Raw genomic sequence first — 23,990 nt, 5'->3', positions numbered from 1 at the left:
ACGAAGAATACATGAAGAGAGAAGAGATGAGACAGAAGAACGTGCAAATCTAACAAGGAAAAATCACGAATTGAGGATGGAAAATATGAGACTACAGATTAGAAGATCGAGAAGTACTACAAGATCATATTCAAGATCGACTAGAAGAAAGATGAGGTGAAACTCACCCACAGTTAATGCTGGAAATAATATTCGAGAAGAAATATCAAATACTAATGAAGAACATCGCGAAGATAGAGAAAGGACTGATGATCATTACGTTCCACAAAATGAAACTTTTGATGATAGGAAAAATGATAGAAATCAAGAGAATGGAAAACTTCAGGGACGAAATAATCAAGATGGCGAAGGGAGTCGAGAGGAAGGAAGGAGAATTTTACATGAGAGAGAAGCTCAAAGAAATCAACAAACAGTTGAAGAAGAAATTGAAAGACACTATGCTGAACAAGCACGTTTAACTTCGAGAACGTGAAAGATTGAGAGCGGAAATGGAAGAACAAGAGCTGCAGGAGGCGATTCGCCAGAATAATCAAGACAATCGAGAAAGAAGGCGTACACAAAACCGGAATAACGGTAATCTCAATTAAGAGTATGATAGAGTACACAGGAGGGCTGAAAGACAACGAATGGAATTCATAAGAAACGAACAAAATCATGAAGGGGGAAATGAGAGACATCATTATATGCGAATTCAAGATAGAGATGAGGAAGAGAATCACAGGAGAAGACGAGATGAGGATGATGAAGAAGAAATGCAAAATTTCGCGAGAGAAGAAAGACATGAACGCAGAAGAAGGGAGGCGAAATTAAAAAGACCAATGAATCAAAATTCAGGCGTAAATAAACAAATCTTAAAAGAAATGGAAGAAATGAGAGGAATGCTAAATAATAGAGGAGAAGTAGGCAGAAGACAATTAGATGAAGCTATAGAAGAAGCTGCGAAAACTCCATTTACAAGAGAAGTACAACTAGGAAGAATACCTCCGAAATGCAATTTGCCCGCATTAACCAACATTTTTGATGGAACAACTTGTGCAATTCAACACATTAAAGCCTACGCATGTTGCAATGGTAAAATCATGATGTCGTATTGTGCAAGTATTTTGCGTTCAGTCTAACAGGAGAGGCATTAAAATGGTTCGAAGGTCTACCAAAAAATACAATAACATCTTTCAATCACTTGCAGACCACATTCTTGGGGGCATATATAAGTAACAATTCTTCGCGATCTGGTATTGAAGATGTGTTTGGGTTAAAGCAAAGGATTGGCGAAAGTTTGAAGCACCTAACTAAAAGATGGAGAACTATGTGTAGTGAAATGGCTGGCCGCGTGGATGAGAGATATCTTATCTTATCATTTATCAATGCTATGTTCGCAACCAATCTATTGTATATCCAAATTTTCAGAGTCAAGAATACAATCACAATAACTGAACTGCGAGAACTTCAGGAAGAGTATATTACTCTATAGGAAAGGCAAAATGAAATGGAATCATACCCAGTTGCGAACACCAATTCACAAGCAGCGAATGCAAGCTTATTACCTAAACTAATAAACATAGTGGCGATCGCTTCGCAAGTACAACAAGAAAAGGTGACGGGCAACAATCAACAGAAACTGGTGGCTATGGGAAGCCGAGATCAAGAGGGGTATGAAAGAGAAAGAAATTTCTACATTCGTGGTGGAAATAATAAGATTCAAAGACTGGATCAGCCGCAAGAAAACCTATGAAGGTCAAAGAAAAAATTATAATAGAGGACAAGGAGGTCACAAGGTAGTATGAGAAGAAATAAAGATGCCACCTCTGAATGAAAGTGTGGAGAAAATATGGGAAACTATAATTTTGAAATATACCAACACCATGGAACATGGGAACGGAACCACCTCCAAGCCATAGAAGTCATGAGTTCTGTTCTTATCATCATTTTCATGGACATACTACAAATGATTGCAGAAATATAAAGAGAATTATTATGAGAATGATACATCAAGGAAAACTAAATCACTTTCTGGTAGGGCACCCACAATCTCAACCATTACTACCACCACCACCAGAGCATCACAGAGTAAACACGGTGAAAGAGAAGGAAACATTCTTCGTAGAAGTTGGTGCAAAAGCAAAGAATCTATTCTGTCACTCTATCGTACATTCATACGAGACAATTGAAGATTTTCATGACAACATTTTGAGTAGAGTGTTCGCAAGAGACAGTGATGGAAGAGAAATTATGAATATTGCGAAAAGCTCACCACTAAAGGAGTCGCAGAAGCAGACTATTTCTTTTACCGCAGAAGAAGTCCTCGAAGGTGGAGAGATACATGATAATCCATTGGTGCTAAAATTATAAATTAATCCAAAACCGAAAGAAGATGAAGATGATGAAGCTGAAGACTCATGGGCAATTAATCGGATTCTAATCGATACCGGAAGCTCTGTGAACATCTTATTCTATCATACTTATAAAACCATGGGAGGGAGAGATGATGATCTTATACCATCAACATATAAGATATACGGTTTTAATGGTACTTCCAACAAGCCTAAAGGGGAGGTTACTATGCGAATTCCATTGAAGGGAATATCTTCTGAAATCTTGTTCTGTGTTGTTGAGCTAGAGTCACCCTACAATGAATTAATCGTCGACCTTGGATACATGGGATTCTAGGTGTAGCTTCAACTTTCCACCAATGCATCAAATTCCCTCACCCCAGCGGTGTAGGAATCATAAAAGGAGATTGGGTTGAAGGAAAGAAATGTTACGAAACTGAGGTAAAATCCTGCGAAGGAAGAGCAAACAAGAAGGAAAGTTGGTGACGCAAAATCAAAGAGACGCAAAGAAGTGAGAGATTGATGGTGGATGCAATCGAACGAAAAAAAGAAGAAATGCTGCGAAACTAATGCTAGATCAGAATAAGAAATGGTGAACATACCACTATCAAGGAAGCAGTAGCAGAAAATAAGATGTGTATGAATGGTTGATTTGTTGTGAAAATTTTAAAAAAATACATTTTACTGAATGATAAAAAAGAGATTGAGAAGTGAAAATACGATGTCATGATGTGCGAGAATCTCGCAGAGATAATGAATTCTACAAAAGACAATCAGAGAACAATGACAAAAGAGAAAGGGGCGAACCTTTATGGCGTACACCCTAGTTCGCGAATACAATTCGCAAGAGGCAAATGTAAGACCTAAAGTACGTCATATAAGGGGGTACCTGTTGCATGGCTCAGGGAAAGGTTACACCGCCCCCGGAACCTGAGTCATGGAGATTTGGGGTCAATAAAGCCCATCCGGGAGAGGCACCTTGGATTCTCAACTTAAGCATATGACTTAGGTTGGGCGACTAAGGTAATAAGGACCTTTCCAAAGGAGTGCAAAATATGATCAAGGCGCCGAGGTACACGGTTGAGTCAAGAGTGCCAGGGGCGTCTGCAGCGTACCTTGCCATTCTTGACAAGTCTTGGCTTATACTGCACTCGGCCCGAAGAAAACCCCACTTAGGGTGCAGTCTCGTAACCATAAGCCCTATAGGTAAAAGGGATAAGAGGATGCGAAAACAAATGGTTGTTGTTAAGACTGGATGGGAGGAGCCAACCTTGTATGGTAGAGGTACGCCTCCTTGAAGGGGCAACCAGGGGGGAGATAAGGGCGGCACCCTCCATTAGGGAGATGATAAGTGTCTTAAGACGCAAATGTCATGAGGCTTTTTACTCGCAAGGGTATTAAGGTTTGTCATATTTGTGCGACAATCCTAAAGAGGCAATAATACAAAAGAGAAAGATAAGACGAGATCAATAGGTTTTCGAATGAAAGTGCGAAGACGTCCTGTGATTTCGTCGCAAGACGGCAATGTCATGGGGCTTTATTTTCGCAAGAAAATTTAGGCCTGTCATATTGTCGCAACTATCCTGGAGAGGCAATAATACAAAGAAAAAAGTTAAGGCAAGATCAATGGGTTTTTGCATGAAAATGCAAGGACGTCCTGCGATTTTGTCGCAATGACAAGAGGTGGCATAATAAGACATTTAACTAGGAAGGCAAAATAAGACCACACAGGAATGAGATTTTGAAAAGAATCAAAATTCACTTCGCATATGATTGCGAAATTATACATAAACAACTGCAAAATTGAGGCACAAAATAAGAAAAATCTGCAAAATCTCTCATTTGGATACAAATAACAGAGGCAAGTATGGGAATGAATGAAATTAGAAAATGTTATTTGTCTCTACATGATAGATTTACGCAAAAATTCAAAAATTAATGATTATGTTGATTAACCGTATTGCAAGGAAGGATTGTTTTAATGAATGCAGGTCAAAATGAAAGAAACTCATATATTAAGGAATATGGGGAACCAAAAGAATTCGCAAATATACAGAAAGAACGAATAAATGTACAAGTATTACAGAAGATCAAAGAAAGAAACAAAGACTACTTCTTAGTTGATCCTTCATCATCTTCATCAGACTTGTTCCCTTCTTCGTCTGCATCAGAACCTTTATCTCCATCATAACCTTCATCACCATCAGATTCTTCATCATCAGCTTCGCTATCAGAGATGCTCAGACTAGGAATGTTCTTTGGGATCTCCTCCAAGAGACAAGGATAATCAGAGTGAGGAATATTATGGTCATCACAAACAATTTGAATAGTTTGATTGCGAAAATGCAGAGCATCGTTCTTAAAGTTCGCAACAGTGATCTTGATTTGATTCTGTAATCTAGAATATTTGTCGTTTCGAGAAGAAAGATTCTTTGCGAGTTCCTCTTTTTCAGCTTCAAGTTCCTCAACTCTTTGGCGCTATATACTTTCATATCATGTGAAGCATATAGCAAATAATTAGTAACTTGATAAAAACTCGTGAAAAACCAAAGATTAATAAAAGAAAACAGTTAATGACCTTCTCTCTCATAAATCATATCTCTAATCAAGGTTGTATGCTCAACTTGGAGACTAACATTTACACCTAAATCTTTTCTGGTGTTATCCAAGATTGTCGCGGCCCAAGCGAACTCATCATCACTATTTATAAGGAGACAGAACGGACTTGACTTTCTCTTTCGCAGAGCTCGATATTCTTGCAGTTATCTTCATCTCGTTCAAGTTGAACCTAAAGAAGGGTCTCTTGGAATTTCGCCAAAGCCTTAACACCTTTATCAGAGATACGATCTTTATCATCTATAAGTTTGCTAATCTTGGTTCTTAATTTGTCGATCTTCTCTTTAGAATTGAGATAAAAACGTTTAAATTGGTTGGCTAAACTTAAACTAGATCTATGATCAATCTCTAAGAGGCGAAATTTGGATTTAAGTTCATTCAAAGACAGAGACGAAATTTTATCATTAGAGAAACTATTTAAAGATTTATTAAGATGTTCAAGAAGAGTGTCATTATCTAGGGCATCGGGAAATGAACGAAGAAGAATGACTTCATCAGAAAGACCATAAATGTCTGCAAAAAGGATTAATCAAATAAGATAATACAATAGGATGAATGAATGAAAGGAAAGGAGGAAATTTGCATACCATAGAGCTGATCATTAACTTTTTGAAGAGTAGAAATTTTGTTTCTTTGCGAAGAAGTGTCGGTTTCCAGTTGTTTTTTCTTCTCGCGAAGACCTTTAACTTCAGCTTCTAAATGTTCGTTCTTCTCACGAAGACCCTTAGCTTCAGTTTCCAGTTCTTCATTCTTCGTACGAAATTGAAGATTCTTCTTTTCAAGAATTTCGCGTCTCCTCTCCAAATCTGAGGCAACAGCGAAAGAAGCTTTTCCAGCCTGCGAGAAAATGTAAAAAGTATTAAAATAAAAAGAGATTTTGGGTTACAATAATGAAGAAGTAAAAATACGAAAGCATACCAGACTATTAAGAGAATGCAGGAAGTTGGGAGTCAGCGATCTAGAAACTCCGCGAAGAGAACTATCACCATCCAATAAAGAAATATCGCAAATAGTGGCGAGAGCTTTGCAGGTATTAGCGAGTTGACTATCTCCCATTCCTTGCCAAGAATCAAAAAAGATGCCAGAGAGCTTAGTCATAGAAGATTTAGATGGAGAATCTTCATTTGCAGCAGGGTCATCATTATCCTCATCATCCTCATCACTCTCAGAGTTTTCATGAGAAGGAGTATTTGAAGGAGAGGAAGAACGGATTTTTCTCTTCTTTGAAGGAGGAGCAGTTAGTTTTTCCCTGCGAAGAGCACCTTTTCCTTTATCACCAGTCTTCGTAACATTGGCAGACTCTTCTATTTCAGCGATAACCTTCACACACAGATAGAAATAAGAAATAGAGGCAACATATATTGTTTAAAATCATAAGAGAATATTTCTTACCTCATATGTGTATGAGCGAAGAGCTAACAAGGTATTAGCCTTCCCAGTCCTGCGGTAGCTATCTTTCAGTTTCTGGATCTGTAGAATGTCGCAAGAATCAGCGAACAAAAGAATAAAGATAAATAAAGAAATGTAAAGTGGACGAAATTGGAAGAAATATACCTCTTTCTTTTTCTCGGTCCAAGAGAATATCCAAGGTTGATAAGTAGCGAGATTCTCAGGAAGAACATTTGACCCAACAATGTAAGGTCCTTTCAGCATCAAGGGAAAAACGCACCATTTATCATCTTTGGATTGGCGAGGGGTTGTGTTCTTACCAGAGTGCCAATCAATGTCTTGCATGAGTATTCTATCTTCATGAATATTATCTTTCCTTTTCAAGCGAATACCCCAGCGAGTATTCTCTTTCTTCATGGATATTAATTCATAATTTTTGAAGAAATTCGCTACTGTATACTTCTCAGCGACTATCTCTAGATCTACGAATTTAGGATTCCTAAGCTCTTTGGAATAAAGGGATCCTTTACCAGCACCAAAGTTAGCGAACTCCAACATCAGACGGATGCAATCCCCACTCAATTGGAAGATAGCTCGCGAAAATCCCGAGTGAGCGAGAATTTCATAGAACAGAGGAATATCTAGGTCATAAAGAGGAATGGGGAGACCTGCGAGAATTTGACCCAGCGAAACTATGATTGATTGATCATCACAATGTTGATCAGAGAAAAGTTTGATAGAAAGAATCGATCTGGCACTTTCACCAGGAATGATATAAAGTGTGAAACCTTTCTCGGCAAGATCTTTTTGAATGTCCTTTAAGGTTTTCTCATGTTTTTGACCACTTGGAGGCATATCTGAATATAAAGTATGGGAATGGACGAAGAATTAAGAAGATTGAAGAAGGAAGATACACGAAAAATTACAGCAGTGGAATTTACAGAGAAAATGATGAAGTTGCAGATAAGATGAAAAAGAGAGTAAAAAAGAAGAAAAGGGAGAGTAAGAAGAGTATATATAGAGGAGATTTTCGAGAAGATAAACATGATTAATGCGAAAAGACGTGAGAGGTTGAAAAGCAGCGGTTACAGAAGACGTGTCAAGAAACAGATGGGAGAAAGGATACGTGTGATAAATACAGAATATGAAGTGATGGATAACTGCGACATTTATCACATCGTTCTCTACTTCGCAGAGAAGATATGAGAAGAGGCAAGATGTAGGATCAGAATCTCGCAGCAATGATGTCTCAGTGAAATTATTAACAACACAACACGACAGTGTCGCAGAACAACTTCAGAAACGACATAATAAACGACATCAGCCAAATCATGAGAAAAGTGTGACGGTCCTGCGAAAATAAGGAAGTTTGCGAGATTGATATTTATAAGGTTGCGATAATGTTGCAAGTCATTTCCGAAAATAAAGGATGGATTAGCTGTCATCCACTATGAAAAACTCTATATAAAGAGCCGATCAGCTGTGAGGAAGGGAGAGATCTTTTTTGGGTGGGAAGCAAGTAAATAGGAGAGAGAAAATCTAGAGCAGTGGTTATTCTTGATTTCTTTATCTTTTCTTGTAAGAGTTTTAAGAGAATTAATCAATAAAATTGTGATGGTTAGCCTTAAAATGTGTTGATTATTAATGGATTCTTATGAGGGGTGTGTTGTAGGATTTCTTGCAACTACAAATAGATTTTTGTTCCTTTTTATGTTTTGTTTTCTTTTTAATTTATGCTTCGTGGGAGTCAACCCACCAGATTTGTTCCCTTTTCTTTATCTTTTATTTTTATTTGTTTTCTTGTGAATTCTCCCATCTTAACTTATACATTGGACGACTCAATTACATTGAGGACAATATAATGATTAAGTGTGGGGAAGCGGTTAACACTTTAGATGTATATAGGTATTCAATTTCATTAGGAACCTTTTTTTTAAAAAAAAAAAATCTCTCTGAATGACATGACCAACTCTTGAGCGGATCTTAATTTTTTTTTGCATAACATGACCAGCTGTTGAGCGGGTCATTCTGATTATTTGTCTTGCTATTTAACAGACTTCTCTATACCACTGTTTAGTGGATTCGTCTTGAATTTTAGCAGATACTTATCCACCATTGTTTAGTGGTTTTGTCTCGCTATTTAGCACACTTCTCTACACCATTGTTAGTGGGTTTGTCTCGCTGTTTAGCAGACATCTCTCTTTATCCAGTTGTGGAGCGGATAATTTTTCTGTGTTTATCTGGACTAGCAAAATATAAATATGGAGGAATTTGATAAGTACGCAAGTGCGACACAATTATACCCATATTTATACTAGTGAGATCTCGTTAATTAGCTAATAATATCGTTTTTAATCATTTACAAGAGTTACAAGTGGAATCCGTTCACTCAGAGCATAAAAAGCTTAACAAGGAACTAAGCTGTGTTTGGCAAGAAAGTTGCGCAAAGCCTCTCACCGCACCATCTGTTTGACATACTTCACGGTCAGAAGGTGTTACCAAGTATTACAAGGAATTATCACAATGCAAAGTAAGCATGTGAAATAAATGGGAGACGTGGCCCACTTCACCACCACATCTCATTTCGTTCCAAAACAAGAAAAAGTAATTCTCATTTTGATCAAGTTGGTGTCATTCCAGTGAAGAGAAAACGGGATCTGAGTAGCTTCTCTCACTACCATTTTCAATGGTGAAAATATTTGATCTGCAAACGTGAATGGGGACGACTGGCGGCACAAAGCCGTTTTACAGGAAGAAACAAGGATTTGGTGTATTCTTTTCTTCTCTTTATGATTTGCTAGTTTTCCTTGTTAGGGTAACGGATGGACTTGTGGATGTTATTTTATTATGTGTTCTAAAACAAAGTCCAAACACTTTTAGTGCTTAATAGAGTTTGAGTGTCTCAATTGATGGGTTTGATTTATAGCTCCTTCATGTTTTATGCCAAATATATCTCATAGTTCGATACTAAAAACAAATCCATTATATAGACTTGATAGATTATTTTCATATGATTATTCCTCGACTATCTATGTCAGGTATATTTAGTGCTTCAGATATCTACTTTTAGGTTGAGACCAAACATACCTTATGAAAATTATTAATAAGCCTTTTAACGATAAATCTTCCGCATAGGATGCTATGTGTTGCTGCCTTGTATGCGTAATATGAGGCTTTTATGATAAGATACATATGAATTCAACTCTAAAGTGGAATTCAAGAATCCCTAACATGTTTGTCACCTTTGATATTTCTTTCGTCCACAGTAGTTTGATTCGTTTAACTTAGATTATCCTACATATTTATTTTCTTTGATTAGTAAATTTCTGATATTGCTTAGAGATATTTTCACACTCCTCGTGAGAACAAACCACATTTGTTTTTGTCTACAATTTGGATATTTTCACACTCCTTGTGGTAAAACAAAGTCGGTTCTCCGACCCACCAGTACTTTATTTGGTATTGAAACTAAAAGATCTTTTCCGGTTTGCATACTAGGTATGCGTACCTTTTCTGGTTCACGAGTTCACAGACTTTTTATGGTATGGATACCGGGTAAACGTACTAAAAAGTTGATGACGGACTATAGCTACGCCGGTACGTGTACTGGGTGCATGTATTGCGGCTCTGGACCTATAAAAGTTCTCCCAATATGTATATTGTCCCGTATCCAGATTTATAATAGTTTTATATTTCTCTAATAATCGATTCGAAACATTCCCTAATAACATCAATGACACATATCACTGTTCTAGGCTATTTTATAAATGATTAAATCTTGAGTCATAATCAGGTCAAAAGCAGTAAAAAAATTTTCACCAAATTCATTAAGTATGAACAAATATTCTTAAGCTTAGTATATTTCGAGAATGATATTCAAGATAAACTTGACTCAATTTTTTTATTATGCATGTAATGTCTAATATAGTCATGCGACAATGTCTCAAAGATAAAAAGGTGAAAACTTGAGATATAGGTAGTTCAATCTTCACTTAACTTTTGTTGAACAAGTTCTCCAAAGCTCCTGTTGATATTCGCCTTCAAACGGTAGAACACAGTGATATCCGATTCTCAACTACACACTTCTATCTCAATCCGAGACTGACTAAATATAGATTAGAAATCAAGATATAGTTTTGACGACTAAATTTGACAACAAGCTTGAGATAGAAACTTTTCTGAGTTCGACCGAGCAATGCTCTAAAGTAATAGATTACAATTAAGTGGACATATATACTTAGATTGAATACGTACGAACCTGTGCAAATCCAATCATAAAGATAAACAATATAACACGGAAAAGGCAAAACATGAAACACCATAAATTTTGTTAACGAGGAAACCGCGGTAGAAAAAAAACCCTAGGACCTCGTTCAGATTAAACACCGTACTGTATTAATCCGCTACAGACACTAGCCTACTATCAGACTTCGGACTGGAATGTAGTTGAGACAAAATCCACCCTCCAAGCGATTCAATTACGGTCGCTCTCCTTACCTCTCTTGAACCTCGCAACGTTCTACGCACTTGATTCCCTTAGATGACGTCCTTTGCATCATAAGAGTTGCTTCAGCCAAAGTGATGACTTTTAATACCAATCTGCCTCTAACAGATAAGCCTATTTGATTTCCGTTTAGATCAAAGATCAATGGGTGGAAATATGTTTGCAATAGACAAATCTATCAAACCTCAAAGATCCGGAACTTATGACTTCCGAAGAGCATCCTAAATTCTTAACCACCTCCCACGAACAATCTTCGAAATATCAACTAAGATCAGTCTTTAGATATCCATCTTGAGGAATAACAAATTCTGAGACGAAAAGAACTTTGCGATTACTATCTATCTTGCCTAAAAGAGATTATGAAAAACCCGACAACAGAAAAGCAAGTGTTAGAGCACTACTCGGTTGAACCCACCAAGCGTTGGTATGTCAAGATTGGTTGTCATATTTAGTTCCAAAACTCGAGTCGCTTAATATGTAAACTACAGTCAACTTCGATAGGTTAGACTAGAAATGATAGAAGTATTGTGCTCCAGTTACTCACAATGATCTGAAGATGGATTGAAGACAACAAAGACATCATCCTTTAGCTTGAGGTTAGTAACTATGACTTGACTTGTTCCATACCTATCTTGTGTCTTTCAAATCTTTTAGATTGAAAACATAACATGCAAAATTATATTTTGATGATCAAAGTGTCAAGGAATTTATTGAATTACGAAGTATAATGTTTATCTTTTGAACTTCGTAGATATGACATCAACATAATCTTTTGGATGCTATTATGATTATGTATGGGTATGAGGTAAAGATTTCATCCTAGGAAACAATATTTTACATTCGTTTAAAGGAAGTAAATTCATAAACTTGTTTTGTGAATCGAAAGGGAAATCGAAAGGCTTATTGGTATTGTTATTCATTGCATATCTTTTGAACTACCAATATGTATGATTAGTATAACCGCTCATGACTTGTTTATGTTCTTGGTAAAACTATTCACAAAGCCTGAATTTTGTATTGGTATGAGTTTTTATTAGTGAAACCGCTCTTAAGTAATCACCTGAGATGGTATGATCGATTTGTTGTAACTGGTATGACCAACTCTGGGCAAAGGGGAACCGATCCTAGTAAGAGGTGCAACCGATCACAAAATGGGAATCGATCCTTGTAAGACAACCAGGAAGGTATCAAAAGACAGTCACGATGATGACACTCAAATGATAAGTTTTAATACTCATGACATTCAGAATATTATGCTAAGAATTCTTGATCAAATGAATGTATCTCCGTGTTGTCATCGTTATATGAGATAATTAGGTCTCATATCGGTTACGTTTTTATGATTTTGTGACTTTTGATTTAACAGATTGCATATCTAACTTTATGGATTGCTTAATCAAATAATCACAAAAGGATGATGACAGTTAATCCCATATGTGAGTCACGATTATACTATTATCAATTTATTTCTCATAAGTTGTGTATATAGTATACATATGAGTTTTTGGTATTAGCTTATTACTATTGGCACGTAATAGTTAAAACCGGTTTTCAACCTTTCTCTGGTAAAGGTTGGTTGTTGTTATTCTTTTTGTCTTGCATAAGGATGACAACATAATGATATTTCGGTATCAATTCTCCCTGGAAATAAGATGCAAACATATTGGAGAAGAGGATGCGAAATTTGAGGTAATGACTTTGTTAGTTAATCGTTTTCATGTTTAAGAAAAGCCTGATTTTGTTGCGTATACTTATTGCTTTTGCTTAACAAAATTTCGGTATAATTGATGCTTTATTCCATTATTTGTGTATGGATGTGTGTGTGATTCAATTGTTTCCGGTTAAGAAAAACTATTGTTATCTTGCTTTATTGTTCGGTATCAATCGTTTAGGCTTACAAAATTTCGGTGCAATTGCGGTGCTTTAATGTCTATGTTGTTTCAATTGCTTCCGGTTGAGGTAAATAATTATACAAGTTGATTTATTTGGTTTGTATGAATTGTTTATGGCTTAACAAAAGAATAGGTTTTCGGGATGAATTGTTTAGTCCAATTTGATTCCGGATAAGAGAAACTAAATTAATTATGATCTTAGTTAGACTTATCAAAGTGGAGGTTTCGGTTATTCAAGTCTAATCGAATGCCTTAACAAGAAATGCTAGTTAACTAACCTAGTACTTGTCTTGTTTAAAAGTGAAAGGTCTAAGTTATATGGATAATTAGAACCTGATGAGAAAAATAGAGTTATGTTTATTTTGGTCTTATCAAACAAGCGATTGTATTTGTACAATCGGTTTAGCAAAAGAACTAAGGTTCTTAGTCAATTTCTGATTTGCTAAACTATTAGGGAAAATTGTTTCGGGCAATTGTTTCGTAGATAACATATCAAAACAAAATTACTTTGTAGTTTCGGTTTTGATATTGGTTATCTAAAATGGTGTGTGGAACCCTCGTGCTTAACTCTTATAGGTTGCAAGTCTTGTGGGATTTGTAAGATTCTTTCGGTTTGTCCTCTATTTGCTCGTATCTTGTCATTTTATGAAAAAAGGGGGAGACATATATGGAGTAAATAAGTGATATTGGTATTGATTTATATTGATTGGTATCACTAAGAAAAGGACAATGGTGCTTAAACGTTATATCCAACGAAAAGAGTAAAGCATAGACTAAGGGGGAGTAACATATCATATTTGTGGTTATCTTAACTACAAAGGAAATAACAAAGACGTGCAGATTGAAAATCTACCTATCTTACCTTTAAGGGAGTAGTATAGCGTTGTTATCATAATGTCAACAACGACATTTATTTTTGAATACATGCAGATTAGTATGAGTTATTTATGTATTTCGTTTATCTCCATATGTAATAGAGTTTTATCACTAAATTGACAAAGGGGGAGATTGTTAGAGCACTTCTCGGTTGAACCCACCAAGCGTTGGTATGTCAAGATTGGTTGTCATATTTAGTTCCAAAACTCGAGTCGCTTAATATGTAAACTACAGTCAACTTCGATAGGTTAGACTAGAAATGATAGAAGTATTGTGCTCTAGTTACTCAGAAAAATCTGAAGATGGATTGAAGACAACAAATACATCATCCTTCAGCTTGAGGTTAGTAACTATCACTTGACTTGTTCCATATCTATCTTGTATCTTTCAAATATTTTAGATTGAAAATATAACATGCAAAATTATACTTTGATGATCAAAGTGTCGAGGAATTTATTGAATTACGAAGTATAATGTTTATCTTTTGAACTTCGTAGATATGACATCAACATAATCTTTTGGATGCTATTATGATTATGTATGGGTATGAGGTGAAGATTTCATCCTAGGAAACGATGTTTTACATTCGTTTAAAGGAAGTAAATTCATAAACTTGTTTTGTGAATCGAAAGGGAAATCGCTAGGCTTATTGGTATTGTTATTCATTGCATATCTTTTGAACTACCAATATGTGTGATTAGTATAACCGCTCATGACTTGTTTATGTTCTTGGTAAAACTATTCACAAGGCCTGACTTTTATGTTGGTATGACTTTTTATTAGTGAAACCGATCTTAAGTAATCACCTGAGATGGCATGATCGATTTGTTGTAATTGGTATGACCAACTCTAGGCAAAGGGGAACCGATCCTAGTAAGAGGTGCAACCGATCACAAAAGGGGAATCGATCCTTGTAAGAGGTGCAAAAGGGGAAAGAATCCTATACACATGTGCAACAAGTTTTGTTATTGGGGAACGGATCCTATGAACATGTGCAACAAATTTTGTTATTGCGGAACAGATCCTATGAACATGTGCAACATGTTTTTAGCTATTGGGAACTGATCCTATGGACATGTGCACCAAATACAAGTTAAATACCATATATATGTGGAAACCGAATATGGAAATATATTGCATATCTTGAGAATATTTTCGGTTTTGGAAATTCCTTGGTGTCCAAACTTCCTTGGTCTATAAATATTAAAGTTTGCATTTCGAGCAAACTAATCCCCAGAGCCAGCAAAACTACCTAATTGTGTTGTTACTAGTGGAGCCGCCTATTCAGAGAGTATAGTAACCTAATTAGGCGAAATCTCTTACGACCGCTCAGTTTAAAGACTTCTTTGGGATTGAGAAGCTCTATTAGTACCGTTGGTGGGAAACTAGATGATTGCATTGTTATTTTAGTTTTGGATTATTGATTTGATTGACTAATGGTTGTTGAATCTTTGATTGCACCTAGTTTGTTTATTCTTGAGAACCTTCTCTTCTTATATAAGGCTCACTCAAACTAGATCAAGGATTTAACGTTTCTACGGATCAAAGTTTTTCTAGATCCGTAAGATAGATTCATTGATTTGCCATTGTTAATAGACTTCGTTCTGTGCGACAAATCAATAAGGAATCAAGTTTGTTGTTGCAGGTTGTTACTTTGAAGATTAAATCGAAGATTGAAGACTTTGAAGATATGAAGACTTTGGTTCTTGTGTTTTGATCTTGTTGTAACTTTCTGTGACTTGATTTTCCGGGATTAAAGAGGTTGTTTATTTTTAATAAACATAAACATTTTTAAGATCAACAAATAGTTTATGATTTTATCATAAACCTTGTAATCAAGACTGATTATTTCGGTAATCATTGTCTTGTTTGATCTTGTAACCGAGGAACTTCGGATCTGATAATAGGTCTTAAAAATAGAAGATCCTTAACTGTGCTTATATCATATATATCGGTATTGTAATTATAAAGTGAGTTTTGTTACCAAACAGTTTATCCTTTACTGTTTGGAATACGATCCAAAGGAATTTTATCTTGAAAGATTGAACCATTAAGAAGATATATTAGATTTAAGTCCTAAAGAGAACGCATGTTCTGCTATGATATCTAGTATCAAATATCTATTGAGAACTTTGGTTCTGCTATATATTTCTAAACAAATATCTATAGAGAACTTCAGTTCTGCTAGATATTGTCAAAACAAGAATACTGATGAAGCTGAGTAACAAGGATCTTAGTTTACTTAGTATTGTCTACACGAAGTTGCAAGTTTACTTTTTGTAGCGTCCTAATTCATTGAGTATTCAAATCTGGACTATGTCACAGGGATTTTCTACAAGGTTGTAGTTTTTCTCGTTAACAAAATTCTGGTGTGTGTTTTACTTTATTTCCTCATTATAATTGTTTTTATATTATAATTAAAGTAATTACACTTGTATGTTAACTAGGCACTTGATATTTATCTTATAAGGTTTCGGTTATACCATACTATTATCAAGTGAACACTTTGTTGTAGTATTGTCTCGATTTCATATCCATAGACGATCACACAAAGTGTATTGGATTTCTCCACTTGTCTGATATAATTATTCACGTGTTAGGCCAGTTCGGACTAACTCTATTTCAAGTGGACACTGTGTTGAAATATTCCTTGAGTGATTGTTGCTCCAATAGGTTTATACACAGTGGGTCTTGTATAGGTTGTGATCAAAATAAAAGACTGTGGTGTATTTGGGTACCCTCGTCTTTTCAGCAAGATCAAGATTCACGAACTATCAAGGTAAAGAGAGTCGAACCTGGATTCACGAATCCCCAAAACAGAGTCTTTTAGTCGTAGACATAATTATATTTTTCAGAGGAAACCTAGGTCAATAGAGGATGACTTTAGAATCAACTAGGAAACAAAGTGTCGGGGATTGATTTTCCCAGTTGAAAGAACATCTCTATTTATAGTTTTCAAAGACCGGAGGTTTCTTAGAATTCAAGCTAAGATAAATTTATAATTAAGCAAACACTTTAGGTCTTCAAAATAAAAGATAAGAGTATACATATAGGTTCGGTTACGGAGCCGTGTATAATGCTTGTTCGGTTTGGCAAGTTTGCCAAAGAACTGAAAGCTATTTGATGTTCATTTAAACACCTATGAATTATATCATGATGCACAAACATAAGTGTTTAAGTGATCAATGAAGTCTTAGAAGTTTTAAGAGAGTTATAGTAATGTTAAACATATTAAAATAATAAGTCTTTAAGCATCTGCTTAACATAGTCGAGACAATTGGTACTACGGTTTGTGAACTGCTGGGCTTGTTCACGAGTCAGGGTGCTATGGTTCGTGAACCGGGTTCACCAACACTACTAGACTACCGCACTCAGTTGACCACAATTCGTGAACTGGGTTCCCCAACTGCTAGCCTATTAATCCAACTTAAAATTCAGTTCACCACGGTTCGTCAACTGTACCCAAATGAACTTGCGGTTTGCGAAATGGTTCGCCAACCTTCCTGTATTTCTGTAACTCAGATATCTATGGTTTGCAAATTGGTTTTCCAACCTTACTTGAGTAGAAATATCAGTAAGTTCGGTAATTCTCTCTTATGATGTTTCAAACATTCCCAAGTGATACAATCATTTGCATGAGAAATTTTCAATTAATCCACAAATTAATTCATAAAACTAATATTGCGAAGGACTGTTGAACATCTTATTTTCTAATTAGATTTCGAGATTTTTCACAAGACAAGATTGAATCGTAACTCCTTCTTTGTAAACCTACTAGAAGTCATACGATGTAGTCTCAACAAATAGATTGATGGTATATTAATTAAAATAGAATGGTTCAGTCTTCACATACCTGATACAAATTTCTCCAAATGTCTTCGTCGATCTTCAATCTTCAAGGGTGATCTCTGATACTCGATTATTAATCTAACCTAGTCCGAGACTTGACTTAGTATACTAGAAATCAAGATACATTTTTTATCACCTAATATTGACAACAAGCTTGAGATAGCAAAACTTTTGGGTTCAACCGAGCAATGATCAAACATATATATTATTAGAAAAACACTTAAGGGAAAAACCACTAGATAAGAGTTCTTGGACTTGGAAATGTTTGTGTAAAGGTCTGGAATTAATAAACCAATATAGCATTTGGGAAGTAGGAAATGATCTTAGTACTAAAATCTGGGAGTACAATTGATTTCCAGGTATTAGTGGAAATCTATCCTCTTATCTTAACTCTTCCATCAACTCCATAACACTTGTGGCAGATCTTATTGATCCCACCACTAAAAAGTGGAATTCTTCTCTTATTCACGTCACTTCTCCAGTAGACATTGCTTTCAAAATCTGTAGAATTTATTTATTTCTAGAAAATTCAAACTCTCAAAAGAAAGATAAGCTTCAACGGACTTTGTAAAAATCAGGAGACTATACAGTTAAATCAATGTGGCAAACTTAATGAAATAGGCACAAATATTTTATATTTATCTCTTCCCGAATCCTTTTGGAAAGCTTCGTGGAATATGAACACATCCTAGAGAATCAAACCTTTTTCTGGAAATGCATTCAGAATGCTCTCTCGACTAAAGCTAAATTATTTGGGAAAGTAAAAGATATAAATCCTTCGTGTACAATGTGCGGAGAGGAAATAAAAACTACAGAACATCTGCTATTTCATTCTAGGTATGCCAATGCTGTCTGGGAACTAGAACCAAACCTAGTAAGAATTCAGTTTGATCTTTCATTAGTATCTTTGACTTATGTAAAGATTGGATTCAAAACTCAAAGCGGGATATATCAATATAGTTATTCCTTACCAAAATATGGTTCATATGGAAAGAAAGATATAATATAGTCTTTGAAGGAAAGTCAAAAATATCATGTCAATTATCTCTAAAAATCCAGAGACATATTCAGTATTGGTCTAAGAACGCTTATCTCAAGAAAAATAACAGTTACTCGGTAAAGAAATCTAATATTCCCTGGACAAAACCAGAGCTTCATTTCCTTAAGATTAATGTAGTTGCGGCTTGGAATTCTGAATATTCTTATTCTAGGTTTGCTCTAATTTTAAGGGATGATGCAAGTAAGTTTAAAGGAGGAAGAGCAGGACCATCATCAAGCACAGATCCACAAGAAGCGGAAGTTGTGGGTATTCTTCAAGCAGCATATTGGGCCAAGGCAAAGAACATCAAGCAATTCAGTATTGAAGGTGACTGCGAAAGACTTTTTAAGTATCTTAATTGCAACTCATCAGAAATCTCTTGGCGCATCAAAAATCTTTTGGAAGAAGCGTCTACATTGGCAAACTCGTGTCAAAAATTTTTGGATTTTTATTTTGTTTGTAGGACAAGAAATGCAGCTGTAGATTCCTTAATAAAATTTACAAAAACCTAAATTCAGTATTGGATTGGGACCATAATCCCCCGGCTTGTATTCAACAAAAATTCTTAATAGATAAATCTAATATTAGGAGAAATCATTCCTCTGTATTAGATGGATCTATTAGCTCTGTAACTCACTCTATAAGCTTGATTTTCTTTTAAGTTAATCTTATTCACACAAGATAAAAGTGACTAGTATCAACATTAGTAGATAAAATAACAATACCAAAGAAGAACTATACACTTAGCCGATGTAAATGTTCCAATCGATTTTTAAGTTCAGAACCACATGCAATATGTTAGCGTACGGACCAGAGAACCACCGGTAAAAAAACAGATTAGCCGGTTCGGTCGGCAGATTCGATCCCAAATGCTCACCCTTACTTGTTTGGATGCAGATCTCGTCCCATTAAGGCACCAACCCAGAATAGATGAGAATACGAAGGCCCAATACCAGGTACGCGTTGGAGTTTCGCGCCCATTAACATCAGGGTTTACGAATCTGCAAAACGCTAGGGTTAATGTGTGTTCCGCACAAAAACCAAGTCACTGAAAGTACTCAATCCATGGCGGAGAAGAACCAAAATTACGCATCACCACAATCAGAGGATGGAATCTTACTTTATTACAAATACGCTGAGATTCCAAATGTAAACGATCTCGTAGTATTTTACAATACCAATTGTAAATCACTTCATCTTCTTGGTCGAGTTCGTATTGCTCCTGATGGTGTTAATGTCACTGTAAGTATATTTCTCAAGCTAAGTTTAGGGCTTTTGTTTGTCGTAGCAAAGATAATGGTGGGTTTGTAAAAAAAGTTTGGATTTTGGTGTATAGGTTGGTGGGAAATTAGCAGCTTTGGAGAAACACATTGAGGATGTTAAGTTGAATAGTTTGTTTGAAGGGACTGATTTTAAGTTAGCATCTTGTGACTCCCCTTCTAATGAGAAGATTGCAAAAGAATGTGGGTTTACGTCTCTCTCGGTTCGCGTCGTAAAGGTTAGTTCTAAACTATCATTGGTGTGGCGGTCACTTGAATTCAAATTAACAGGGCTATGATCTCAGTATTGATAGTTGTAGTGGTGGTGGTGGTTGCTTCATTCTATTCAAAGTTATAATCTAATTATTGATCTTTATAATGTTGTTAGGAATTAGTTACGCTTAGCTCGCAGCCTCTTTTGGAGTCACCGACAATATCAAATGCTGGGAGGCATTTGTCAGCAGCTGAGTTTCATTCGGTTCTTCATAGTGCTGGTACGTGACTGTTGATGTTATTTTACTCTCTATCATACCATACTTTGTTAGTTTAGAATAGTATTGGGTAGATAAGAAATATGCTGTAACCTTCATGTTGTGATTACGATGCATTGTTGAAATTAACTTTTCGGTTAAGCATTTGACAATGTCATGTCATGGTAAAATTGTTGATTTTGGAGGTGTTACCGTGCAGGAAATAATTTGGAGAGTGAGGGTCAATCTGGGGGTAAACCACTTATTCTGTTAGATGCAAGGAATGTATATGAAACAAGAATTGGGAAGTTCAAAACCTCCAATGTAGAAACTCTTGATCCAGAAATTAGGCAATATAGTGATCTACCTTCTTGGATTGATAGTCATGCAGAGCAGTTGCAAGGCAAATCTGTTCTCATGTAAGAGTTCATAAAGTCATCATACTCTTTATCTCATATGTCACCCCCATATTCACTATACTAATTTATTATTCATGTCCATTTTTTTTTCGCACTGTATAGGTATTGCACTGGGGGAATAAGATGCGAGATGGCATCAGCCTATATTAGATCCAAAGGTCATGGTTTTGAAAATGTTTTCCAGGTAAAATAACCGAAATATTTTGGTGGAATTATTTTCTTTAGTCGTGCCTTTTGAGTAGCTTCCGTACTGTTTTATGTTAGTTTGTCTAGTCAGTTCATTTCTCCCCGGCTGTTGAAAATCATAAACAAAGCAGACACCCTTATATGGTTTTATCACATGGCATGTTGGTAATTTTAAACTTATAGCTGCCTCAAATATTTCTCAAATTACTAGCCTCATGATATGTTGTGTACTCGAAATGATCTCAATTGCTCATATAATATATAGCTTGATAATCAGGCTGTCAATGCATTGTTACATACTAGATGGATTGGACATTCACTGCAAGCCTGAAATCTAGATATATTTTTTGGGCCAGAGATTGCTGTTGCTCCTATTTTGTTTTTCCGCTCCTACTCACTTGCTGCTAAAATTCGAGAGTGATTATGGCGAGGATGATCTTCGCACCGTTGTAACTGCATGCTAAGCCCATTTGTAAACTCCCTCCCCCCTGAAACAACGCTTGATTTATAGCAAATTCGAGGGTTCTCTTAAGCATCAGTTTCTAAGAATCTTTAATGGGTTAGACGGATTTCAGTTCTTAGAGCAAAAGTGATTCTTGGATAGAGTGCTTTTAATGAGGAAAACATCCTCACCAGAATATGGTTCTTGGACATTTTGAATGCTCAGTCTTTCTTTAATTAAGCAATACAGCTTATCATACTTAGACGGTTGTGACTGCAGTTGTATGGTGGCATACAGCGGTACTTGGAACAATTTCCAGATGGTGGTTTTTTTAAGGGAAAGAATTTCGTATTTGATCACAGGTATGTTTCTCCTAGTCCTCTTATCAATGTATCCCTTTTCGTTAAGATTTGGCTTATTCTTCAGGTGTGAAATCTCTATGATGTCCAGATACAGATTCAGTTATTATTTTATTTTTATTTTTTTTTGGTGGTGGTAGATAACTTGTCATTTCTTGCTCAGCTGAACAGCATTGGGATGCAATGTGTATCATACTTTTAAAGCTTTAAAAACTTTTGTATATCGAGATTTAAGAAAGAAGGAAAAACAAACATTTCTTTCAGGGGCCCCTATGTCTGAAAACATTTCTTTCATTCAACTGATGACCTTTGTCTGGACTTTTGATGCTGTACACACGGATATAGTGCTCAACACTAGACTAGCGCGATACTCTGAGCAATGCATAACATGATGTTATATACCGTCTATATCTTGATCTTATGTTACATTACACACGCAATCTATTTATTCTTTCCTTCTTTTCCGCATAATGTGGTTAAACAGTTGGTGTGTTTCCTATATATGCACAATGTTTGGATTAGAATAAAGCAAGTTATTACCAGGACAAGTAATCATGTGTGGAATTTGGCAATAACCATTATTTTTAAAATAGTAACCATATCTATTTTTGTGCTCTAGGATTTCTGTTGGCAGCTCAAGTTCAGATGTTGTTGGATTGTGCCTACTATGTGGTTTGTCCTTTGACGATTATTCTTCTCGTTGCCGGTGCACCTATTGTCGGATGTTGGTGTTGGTCTGCGGCAGTTGTCAGGTTTGCTTAACCATAATTTGCTTACTTTTGATAAGTTGCCTGGTTTACCTTTTCTGCATGACGCTGATTGGTATGATCTCATAATTTCTTTGGTCAGAAGAAGGATGGTGTGGATTATGTTTGTGAGCTATGTAAGAAACAGAGTAAGATGGGTGAGCCAGTATCAGTGATTGGAAGTAACATTAACCGTATTGATTCAACACCAGTTAATGGGTTGGGTGTCGTTGAACTTGAGTCTACTATGTTGTGTAAGAATATAACATCTGCTCCTGAACACTCTGAGGGACATGGTAAGGTTTGTATCATTGTAACTAACATTCCTATTTTACTTGATTTTATTCCCATGATATGAGCATTTCAATTTTTTTCAGTTTAGAGATTATGCAACATCTTTTTTCCATTTTGAATTGAACTTAATTCGTCTCTTATTTTTGGATCAGTAATTTTATCAAGTTTCTACACTAGCCCGCTTAGAGTTGAAAGCCAAATGAAAGCTATCATTTACTTGATTTGGACCTAATGCTTGAAAAGTGTTACACAGGTACCAGGCCTATCAAAAAGTTAAGAATCTTGGCCTTGCATGGATTCCGTCAAAATGCATCAAGTTTCAAGGGAAGAACCGCCTCCTTGGCTAAGAAGTTGAAAGATTTAGTAGAGCTTGTTTTCATAGACGCACCCCATGAGTTACCTTTTGTTTACCAGCCACGTACGACTGAAACAACTCCTTGCTCTGAATTGGAAACGCAAAAAGGCCCACCACCATTAGAGAAGTGCAAGAAAAAGTTTGCTTGGTTAGTTGCAGAAGACTACAACGTCTCCACAGGAAAAGATTGGAAAATTGCGGATCAGCCATTCGATCCTTTACAATACCGGCTACAAACAGGTGGATTCGATGCTTCACTGGCTTACTTGAAAAATGTTTTCTCTAAGTTAGGACCTTTCGATGGGATCCTGGGATTCTCTCAAGGAGCAGCAATGGCGGGTTCTATATGTGCAAGAAGAGGCAAATTGGACGATGAAATAGATTTCAAGTTTGCAATCTTATGCTCTGGGTTTGTCTTAGAAACAAAAGATTTCGAGCTTGGATTGATAAACTGCCCTTCAGTTCATGTTTTTGGCAATGGTGGTCAAGGTAAAGACAGGCAGATAGCACGCAACACAAGCATGGAGCTCGCAAATAAGTTTGAGAAAAGCTGCTCATTGATCATTGAACACGAATCTGGACATATAATTCCTACTCAGTCTCCACATATTGATCGTCTCAAAGCTTTTCTGGTGCAATTTCTCTGAGTTGCTTTTGTACCTTTAACTGTCTTAAGAGTTTCGCCTTCACCAGATTGTTGCCTACTTTTCATAACTGTGGCAGATTGTCAAGACCACCGTGCAACTGAATCTAATATATTCGTGTAAACTGCCATTAGAAATGCTGTTGAGTAGTTAATCAGGTTAAAGGTTTTGTAAGGATAAGATGCGAAAGAGAAGTTATATTGGCTGCTTTTTATACATTGTGGACTGTATATACTTGAACGTATTAGTGTAAGTGATACAAGCAGCAAGTACTTGGTCTGTTTTCGTTTTCCTATTTGTTAAGCATGTGGGTGTCCGTTG

The 23,990-nt window shown here is 36.0% G+C and overlaps 1 protein-coding gene across 1 annotated transcript; it reads left to right on the top strand.

Moving 5' to 3' along the window:
- The first annotated feature begins 19,523 nt into the window (after nucleotides 1-19,523).
- On the top strand, nucleotides 19,524-23,960 carry LOC113358036 (rhodanese-like domain-containing protein 6). The gene is made up of 9 exons (XM_026601540.1): nucleotides 19,524-19,737; nucleotides 19,832-19,993; nucleotides 20,143-20,248; nucleotides 20,445-20,643; nucleotides 20,746-20,827; nucleotides 21,551-21,633; nucleotides 22,250-22,382; nucleotides 22,480-22,672; nucleotides 22,924-23,960. Exons 1-9 carry the CDS (start codon nucleotides 19,561-19,563, stop codon nucleotides 23,670-23,672), a joined length of 1,884 nt encoding a protein of 627 aa, XP_026457325.1. The 5' UTR covers nucleotides 19,524-19,560; the 3' UTR covers nucleotides 23,673-23,960.
- The last annotated feature ends 30 nt before the right edge of the window (nucleotides 23,961-23,990 follow it).

This window comes from Papaver somniferum, chromosome 3 (assembly GCF_003573695.1).
Source record: "Papaver somniferum cultivar HN1 chromosome 3, ASM357369v1, whole genome shotgun sequence".
Lineage (NCBI taxonomy): Eukaryota > Viridiplantae > Streptophyta > Magnoliopsida > Ranunculales > Papaveraceae > Papaver > Papaver somniferum.
Note: the sequence above shows the minus strand (reverse complement) of the source record. Positions and strands in the feature narration are given on the sequence as shown.

What these genes read in the sequence shown, in the direction of transcription:
- LOC113358036 (XM_026601540.1), top strand. Translation starts at nt 19,561, where the DNA reads ATGGCGGAGAAGAACCAAAATTACGCATCACCACAATCAGAGGATGGA. An exon ending in CTGATGGTGTTAATGTCACT is followed by an intron (nt 19,738 to 19,831) that starts GTAAGTATATTT and finishes TTTGGTGTATAG; the next exon opens with GTTGGTGGGAAATTAGCAGC. An exon ending in TGAACACTCTGAGGGACATG is followed by an intron (nt 22,673 to 22,923) that starts GTAAGGTTTGTA and finishes AGTGTTACACAG; the next exon opens with GTACCAGGCCTATCAAAAAG.